A 9,267-nucleotide genomic window follows, 5' to 3' on the forward strand; every position below is an offset into this window, starting at 1 on the left:
GTTGTTAACCTTGCACAGCTTGCCCAGCTGCTCCACCTCATCCCTGTACGCCGCCTCGTCCCCCCCCCGAGATGCAGCCCACCACGGTGGTGTCGTCTGCAAACTTTACGATGGAGTTGCTGGGGTGGACGGGGGTGAAGTCGTAGGTGTAGAGGTTGTAGAGGATGGGGCTTAGCACGCAGCCCTGGGGGGACCCAGTGCTGAGTCTGAGGGCTGTGGAGGTGTGGGAGCCCACCCGCACCCTCTGGGGGCGGTCAGACAGGAAGTCCTTGATCCATGCACATATAGAGTGTGATAGTCCCAGGTCTAGTAGTTTGGTCACTAGCCTGTCTGGAAGGATGGTGTTGAAGGCAGAGCTGAAGTCCACAAAGAGCAGTCTCGCGTAGCTGTTTCCCCTCTCCAGGTGGGATAGAGTGGAGTGGAGAGTCGTCGCGATGGCGTCCTCTGTGGACCTGTGGGCTCTGTAGGCGAACTGGTATGGATCCAGGTTGGGCGGGAGGCGTGTGACTATGTGGGCCCGGACTAGTTTCTCGAAGCACTTCATGATGATTGGTGTGAGTGCCACCGGGCGGTAGTCGTTTAGGCAGCTCACCGTGCTTTTCTTCGGGACTGGGATGATAGTTGAGGTTTTCAGGCAGGGTGGGATGGTGGCCTGGGACAGGGACTGGTTGAAGATGTTATCACGGTTATTACTGTCTGGTGGGTTTTGGATAAGAGAATACATTTTTCTTGTATGGAAAGAAGAGCTCTAGATAGAGAAAAGTAAGCATTTGGTTCCAACATGGTTGACCGTGGACGTGGCAGAGAGTAGAGGATGAGATGATTGAGTTCTTGTAGCTGCTGCACTAGCCTCGACACTGGCTGTTAGCTCAATGGGTTTCCTTTTTTGAGAGCAGTGGGCTAACCGCTAGGCTAGGCTAGCAGCTATGACCGTTACATCACGCTCTGGTTCCTCACTGTGGTGTTACACTTTGACTAAGGTGGTGCAGTGAGCGCTGTGGAGGCTATGTGGTATTCTGAAGGTGAGAGCTGAAGTGCGTGTGTGAGAGAGAGAGAAGAAAGAGCAAATACGTGAAAGAGAGGAGCATGAGGGCTACGGCGCAGAGACGCAGGAAGGATGTCACTTTTACGTTTCTCACAGCTCACAGCCGTCGATTTGTAAAAGGTCCATCGAGCAGAGAGCTCATGAGTCAGGGGGAGGGGGAGGGGCTAGTGATGAGTCACAGAGAGGACAGAAGAGGTGTGTGTGTGTGTGTGTGTGTGTGTGTGTGTGCGCGCGCGTTTTGTATGCATGATGAGCACTACAAATATCAATATGTGCGATTTTCCTTTATTTTGTTTGTGTGTGTGTGTGTGTGTATGTAGGAGATTGTATGAGAGGAGGGTTCCCTCTACTGTGTGACTACAGGGACCCACAATGTCTCATCCACATTAGTATGGAGAAAGGGAGGGCAGGGTGAGGGAGAGAGAGAGAGAGAGAGAGAGAGAGAGAGAGAGAGAGAGAGAGAGAGAGAGAGAGAGAGAGAGAGAGAGAGAGAGAGAGAGAGAGAGAGAGAGAGAGAGAGAGAGAGAGAGAGAGAGAGAGAGAGAGAGAGAGAGAGAGAGAGAGAGAGAGGTGACAGTCCATGCCAGGTCACAATCTGCAGGGTCATTGGGGGTCACCACAGGTTCAGCGTCTATCCAGCTGGAACGCATTTATCGCTTCCGCACGATCGCCTGATCCGCTCAGATCAAACATTGTGTGTGTGTGTGTGTGTGTGTATGGTCTGTGATATTTTCATTATGGCGTTGGGTGTTTATGGGGGTTGTGTGTGTCTTCCATCTTAACGGTCTGTATCACCTTAGTTGTAATAATAATAATAATAATAATAATAATACATTAGACTTATATAGCGCTTTTCTAGACACTCAAAGACACTTCACAAACTGAAAAGATGGAGTAGTAATAATAAAATGACACCAAAAATAAATAAAAGAAAGTATAGGGACCTAATTAAGGTAGTGCTGGGGACACATGGGAAGGGGAGGGGGGGAGAGGGTTAACTGGTGAAGGCAGGCTTGAAGAGGTGGGTTTGAGGGCCTGTTTTTAAATGTTGGGAGGGTGTTGGCCTGTCTGATGTGGTTGGGGAGATTGTACAACAGAAGGTGGATCTAACTCCAGTCTCTCCCCTCACAGGAAGAAGGAGTACATGTCCCGGCGCCTGTCCGAGATGGACCGGATGCTGAGCGAGAGACACCTGTTCCACGGCACCTCGGCCGACGTGGTGGAGGGCATCTGCAAGCACAACCTCTCTGGGCCTGTGGAACTGACGTTAACCCATGTGGACTGCAACCCTGAAGATACTCTGGTACATTTCCAGGGCCAATACCTCACAATATGTGAACTGGACTACAGCATGTTGCAGATGGAAATACAGAATGCAGTGAAGACCAAGGCTGCTGTGGAGGTAGGGGAGCTCTGTCTGGTGGAGGATGTCTTGTCCAGCCGCTGGTACAGAGGAAGGGTTCAAAACAAACAGGAAGGTATGTGTGACGTGTTCCTCATCGACCACGGAAATGTCCTGAGTGTTGACATCTGTCACGTGGCCCCTGCCCTGGATCAGCTGTGCATGCTCCCCCCGAAGATAGTTTGTGGATTCTTTGCCAATGTGTTACCATTGCGAGACCACTGGGATTCCCTGTCTGAGACGTACTTCTCGTCCTTAATTGGAAGCAATGTTAAAGGACATATCCAGGCCCTTCTGCCTCAAGTCCTCATACTCGATGCCCATGACATCAACAGGGACCTTTCCAGACTGCAATTTGGAAGGCATGTAGACACAGACACGTTCCTTCTGCTGGTCAGAATGCTGACAGAAGCACCTCTCAAACCTGTCGTGGACCTGTTGATTGAAAAGCCTGTGGGACAGGAGTTTTCTTTCAAACTGTCCAAAAACCATTCGTTTTTTTGCGACCCTACGCTGACCCCCGGTAAACGAGTGAAGGTTAGAGTAACCGCTGCATTGTCCCCTGGGAAATTCTACTGCCAAATGACCAGTAGGGCGGAAGATCTCCAGGTGATGTCAGAGAAGTTGGCGCTGTTGTGTGAGTCGAAGAGCAAAGACCCCAGTAACACGCCTGATCAGGCTGGTCCGGGCTCACTCTTCTCAGTCAAGGGGAAGGATGAGAAGTGGCATAGAGGCTTTTTGCAGGCTGTAGACTCCCAAGTGATTGTCTTATTCGTTGATTATGGGTTCTGTGAGTCTGTGAAAATTGAAAATGTCCATCGCCTCCCGGCAGATTTTCTCTCCACACCATTCATGGCTTTCCCGTGTGCTCTCGCCTGTCTGTATGGCCAAGACAAAGCCGTGATGACCCAGCAGCTGAGTTGGCTGAAGAAAGGGTTGCTGGGTGGAGTTTTGGAGGTTGAAATCGAAGGCTTTGACAAAGGGCAGAATCTCTATTCTGTCACAGTGTTCAGTGCTGAAAACCATCCCGTTGTGGAGGCGGGGCTAAGTCAAGATGCCGCTGAGCATACAAAGTGTGATTTAGTTTTTGAAAGCGAGCAAATTTTGCCGTATTACAAGACCGCAATGGCCCAGGTACTGGATAATTCCCTCCATGTTGAGAAACTGCAAGAAGATTCCGTGTTTGAGGCTTATCTGGAACACATCCTGGACCCAACCAATTTCTGGTTGAGAACACACAAACGCAATCATGACTTTGATGAGATGATGAACGAAATGGCAGAATATTACAATCCAATAAAGCTGGAGGAAGAGGTTCTTGAGGATCCAGAACCCGGTGCTTTGTGCTGTGCGATGTGTGAGAAGGACATGCGTTACTACAGAGCCGTAGTGATAGACACTATTGATAATGGGGCTAAAGTATTTTTCCCTGATTTTGGAAATACTGAAAAAGTCCCACACAATATGATTAAGCATCTCCCAGACAAGTTTGCCAGCGAACCACCGTTTGCGCTGAGTTGCTCTCTGGTGAATGTTTTACCAGTGGGTGATGTTTGGACTACCTCTGCCATTGACTACTTTAGAAGAGCAGTGTACAACAAAGCTCTACTTGTGCATGTTGTCCACATAGGGAAAGATCGATATGTTGTCGATATGAAGGAAACTCCAAATGCAGAGAGCATTTCAGAGCTCTTGATCAAGGCACATCAAGCAGATTACTGGAAATTCACTCCCTCCAAGGCGGTCATTAAACAGGAAACAAGGGGAAAGAAAATGGCGAAAGAGAAAGTCTACCAAAAAAGACAATCTGGAATTTGCACAAGAGGAGTATCAGAGACCCATGTCAGTGTGCCTGTGATGGAATCTGAAAACAGACACTTTATCACAAAGACGCCAAAAACGATGGTCCCAGCTGTTGAATTAAAATCAGAGATGCCCGGGATCGGAAGTGAACTGTCTGTCCGTTGCTCTCACATCATCTCCCCCTCAGATTTTTGGTGCCAGCTGCAAAGCAAGAGTCCCAACTTGGACAAACTGATGGACGAGATGCAGCGGTATTATCAAACACACACAGTCCCTGTGCACCCAGGGGTTCCCTATTGTGTGGCCAAGGCAGCAGATGATGGCAGGTGGTACCGGGCCTGCATTATAGGGGTACAGAAAGACTACCTTCAAGTGATCTTTGTGGACTATGGTATGATTGTGAAAGAAAGCATACACAATCTTCAAGCGATACTGCCAGAGTACCTTGAACTGGAAGGCCAAGCGTTCAGATGTAGTCTCTATGACTTGAGACCTGTTGAGAGCAGCCATGGTGGGTGGAGTCCAGAGGCGTGTGATCTACTGAAGGAGTATGTTCTGGACCAGTCCTTTAACCTGACATGCAGCGTTAAGTGTCACTTGCATGTGAAATACAAAGCCCGATTCAATGTGGTTGATCTGCACACCGCTCACGACAGTGCAGCCAAGAAGCTTTTGGAAAAAGGCCTTGCAAGAGAAATGGGAAGCCCTGGGCAGCTCCTGCCGTGTGACTGCATGGAGACCTTTGTCTATGATTCTTTTGACTTGAGGAGTGGCAGTGATGAGGTGGTGTATGTCACACACGTGTGCAGCCCATGGGAGATGTATTGCCAGCTAGACAGAAACAGTGAAATCATTGAGGAACTGATGGAGAAAGTTACAACGGAAAGTGAGGAAATACTGCGTGCCAACACTGCAGCTCTTGTGGGGAAACTTTGCCTGGCAAAATACTATGATGGAAAATGGTATAGGGGCATGGCTCGCCGTGTTCATTCACCCCATCATCTCTGTGTGTTTTTTGTGGATTATGGAAACATGTACGTTGTTGAAAAAAGCCATGTTGTGTCTATTCCAAGTGAATCGTCAGATTTGCTGTTCACCCCCATGCAGGCCTTGAGATGTGGCCTCTCACAAATCTCAAAAGAGGAAGACTTTGCAGAGGTTAACAAGTGGCTGAAGATGTCTGTTCTCAACAAGCCGCTCCGAGCTGTAGTCGTCGGAAAGAATGAGGATGGGACTGTTGCTTTTGATTTATTTAATGGAAACGTTAACATAAATGAGAAAATCAAGCAGTTAATTGCGAGTCAACAACCGAAGAAGAACATCAGCCATGATACCGAAACAATCAAAACCGAAAAAGATCAAAATATGCAATATGGAGAATGCAGAATCGGACACAAAAGAAGACACTCAAGTATCCCTGCTTCACAGAAGGAATGTCATAGAGAGAGTAAGGGAGAACTGGTCAAATCTGAAGGAAACACAGACAGAAAAATAGATCAGAGATGCGCAGAACATGACATAGACAATTCCTCCAAACGGCCTCCAGGATCCATTAAACTGCCACAACTTGAAAACCTCCCTGTCACTTCAAGATCAGCAGGATTCAGAGGTCTGGGGTTTGTTTCACACATTGACACAGTCAACAGATTTTTTATCCAAATGCAAGCTGATGAACAAACCATATTGGACATTAGGGAAGACCTCAACTCAGAGCTGTTTAAAGACACCAAGGAAAACAACACATCCGTGCAACCGAGGATCAATGACCTTGTAGCAGCTGAATGTGAAGATGATGGTGCGCTCTACCGTGCAGTTGTGAGAGACACTGCCTCTAGTGGCCAGTTCAGAGTAGAGTTTGTTGACTATGGAAATACAGCAGTTGTGGGGAAGGATAAAACGTACTTTCTGACAAATAAACATTTGTCCCAGCCTAGACTAAGCATACCATGCACACTGCTAAAGACTGACTCTTTTGAAAGTGACGCATATTTCATTGAGGCTGTAATGGGAAAACCTCTCATGGTTGAATTTTGCACTTGTTTTGGGTCTCGGTGGGAGGTTCTCATTGAAATCCAGGATGCCTACCCAACCCAAGCTGACAATAGCAATGCCGTGACTGAAAATGAGGAGGCCCTGACTTGGTCTGAAAGTCCTTCTGACCCTGATATCAAACAGCTAGCGTGTCAGTTCAGTTCTTTAGCGGTCACAGAGGAAAAGAGACAGTCAGATACTGACTCTGGGAGGGTGATAATCATTAGTGCTCAAGATGAAAAGCTCTCATCTGAAGTGTCCAAGAGGTCGACCAGAGGTCGCCACCAACACTGCACTGGCAGGCACCACCACAGAAGGTCTTCCTGTCCACCTTGTGTGATGACCTTTGAACCCTTAGCAGAGCCAGTGAAGGAGACCTTGATCCCACCTCAGAGTATCAGCTCGGGGCAGACAGAGTGCGGGACACTTTTATCCGTCTTGGAGAATGGAGATCTTTACCTGAGAGTTAACAGGAGCACAGAAGAGTTCACCGTTTTTGAAAATCTTGTAGTTGAAAAGAAAAGCCAATGCAAAATCATGTCTGAGGAGGATGTTAAAGAAGGACTTCAGTGCTTGATAAAATCAACCAAAGACAACCAATGGCACAGAGCAGTTGTGCAGAATGCATCTGCTGACCAGGCAGAATGCAGAGTATTCCTTCTGGATCATGGCACTACAGAGGAAGTCCCCGCTAACTGCATTAAAGAGCTTTGTAATGACCTCAAGCAAATTCCTGTGCAGGCAGTTTTGTGTAAATGGAATGGCCCTGGTCTCCCCACTGAAGGAGACATGGCTTCTAAGATAATGAAGGAAACTCTCAAAGCAATGGTGGGAAAGGACATCAAATTCATGTTTGTCTCTTACTCTGATGCCGACAACCTGTGGATGGTGGAAATCATGATGAACAGGTTGTTAATCCAGCAACTGAAAATAGCATCATCACAGAAAAAACAACAGCAACCACAACAACCATCAGGAGAGTCTGTCCCGGGCGACAGGCCTCTCCATCTCCAGAGGCTCTTCCTGGCCTCAGTGAATATGGATCTGGGCTACTTGGCCTTTCCAGCAGCCGTCACCACGCCGTGTGAGTTCTACGTGGTTCTGAAAGACCTGCTCCCCATCATGAACACTGTGTCCACCATCCTCCACGACCTCCCAGAGGAGGTGCCAGCGCTGCCTGAGGCTCACCTTCTCCCCGGGTCGAGCTGCCTGGTGAGGTCCAACACCACGAACAAATGGTGTCGAGCGGAGATCGTACACGTGGGCGCGACTGTGGTGTTGGTCAACCTGGTGGACTATGGCCACTGTGTGGACGTGCCCTTCGCCGATCGCTCTGAGCTGAGACGACTCCCCGAACAGCTGTCCCGACTGCCGAAGGTCATCTACCCATGCGTCCTGAGAGGAGTTAAGCCAATCGGAGGGGGGCAGTGGACGGACGACGCGGTGGTTTTCTTCCAGGAGTGCATCTGTCAGAAGAGCCTCCAGGTGTACTTCAGGCAGTATATCGCTGAGGCTCACTGGGAGGTGGACATCGTGGCCGATGGCGTCCATGTCGCCAAAGAGCTGGTTGACGGCGGCCATGCCAACTACGCTGACGTCATGCTCAGACTCCGGTTCCAGCAGAGCCCCGGGAGAGAGTCTCCGGCGGGACGGAACCCTGAGAGAACGGACAGAGCCAGACCTGAAATGTCACCCGAGAAAACGACGAGTGACGATGCTGTCGGTCTACTACGGGGTCGCAGGTCACCAGAGAGCTTCTGGGGACAAAGAGGTGAGGGGTCGTCTTCTGACCCTGAGGAGAGGGTGAGGACAGATCACACCACTGAGGACTGGGACGAAGTGGAGAGGATGATACTGCCAAACACCACGTCTGGAACAGGACAATGTGAGTGTCTACTTCGTATTTTTTTCATTTTCTGCTGTGTTGTAATGCTGTGATTACTCAACAATGTTGTTATTACATGTTGTCACACACAGTACTAGAATGTTGTAGAGTGATTTGTAGCATATTCATGTTGAGATATAGTAGGATTACGTTTAAATGATTCACAACTAAATGCGAGGAAATACAAGCAATATCAAAAGGTAATTGGGTGTTTTCTTCAACGGCACATTTTTCCCACAGGTGCCCAGGTGTAAAGATGACTACTGGTGACTTTCAGTGAACGCTGCTTCATAGAAGGGGTAAATACATACTATTGATAAGCAGTACTGTATGTGGCAGTGATGTGCCACAGACAGTGATGTGTGTAACACTCGTTTGAAGTGTAGCTTTCACTCTATTTTCATCCCACTGTTCTTCATCCTAAAGGTGTGAAGCGTCAAGGACAACAAAGCTACTCCAACCCACCACCACCCAAGAACAGATTAGACAACTTTTTATCTCTGACAATTAGACTTTTCCCCACGCTTTTTCAACCTCATGAAGACAGTTGTTCATCTCTCTTAGTCCAGGATTAACATATTATTCCCAACATCTGTTTTTCTACACATGGTCGTACAAATAGATCACATTTTATGTTTTTTATATTTTATTTTATGGTGTTAACCATACTGATGTATGTATCTAATATGTATGCCTCCGATATCGCTATGGTAGGATCTCCTTCATTTAATAATATATGCATTTAGTTGGTCTTTAAGTCATAGGTACGGTATAAGAACATGTGGGCTGTCCTTTTTTTTTGTGCCTTTTACTTTAAAAAAGTAAAAGTACTGTACATCTGCATATTTGGAGAATGGGTCAAATAGGTCTGTCAAAATCACATGGAGTCATTTTTACATTTCTGCTTTAATGTAAGCATCAAACTTCGATATCCCTTTAAATACTAGTTTGCCTTAGTTACTACTGTTGATTCTCACCAGTACTAAACGTTTTCAGGAATGTTCATGGAAAAAAGGGTTAATGTATTGAGATATTGTTTTACTAGGCTATAATGCTGTACTCTAGAGTGGTGGTGGTTTATACTGTGTGATAATGTTATTT

At 47.6% G+C, this 9,267-nt stretch overlaps 1 protein-coding gene across 1 annotated transcript in view; it reads left to right on the forward strand.

The window, feature by feature from the left end:
* LOC308149988 (tudor domain-containing protein 15-like) overlaps positions 1-8,420 on the forward strand; it is a gene marked incomplete at both ends in the record, with an annotated part of 46,643 nt that extends 38,223 nt beyond the window's left edge. The window contains 3 exons of the mRNA XM_080522863.1: positions 2,177-5,661; positions 6,640-8,166; positions 8,407-8,420. Coding sequence (XP_080378989.1) covers positions 2,177-5,661; positions 6,640-8,166; positions 8,407-8,420 — 5,026 coding nt within the window. The remainder of the gene's footprint in view (positions 1-2,176; positions 5,662-6,639; positions 8,167-8,406) is intronic.
* Positions 8,421-9,267: the final 847 nt, after the last annotated feature.

Source organism: Nansenia antarctica (genome assembly GCF_963989245.1).
Source record: "Nansenia antarctica genome assembly, chromosome: 2".
NCBI classification, from domain to species: Eukaryota; Metazoa; Chordata; class Actinopteri; order Argentiniformes; family Microstomatidae; genus Nansenia; species Nansenia antarctica.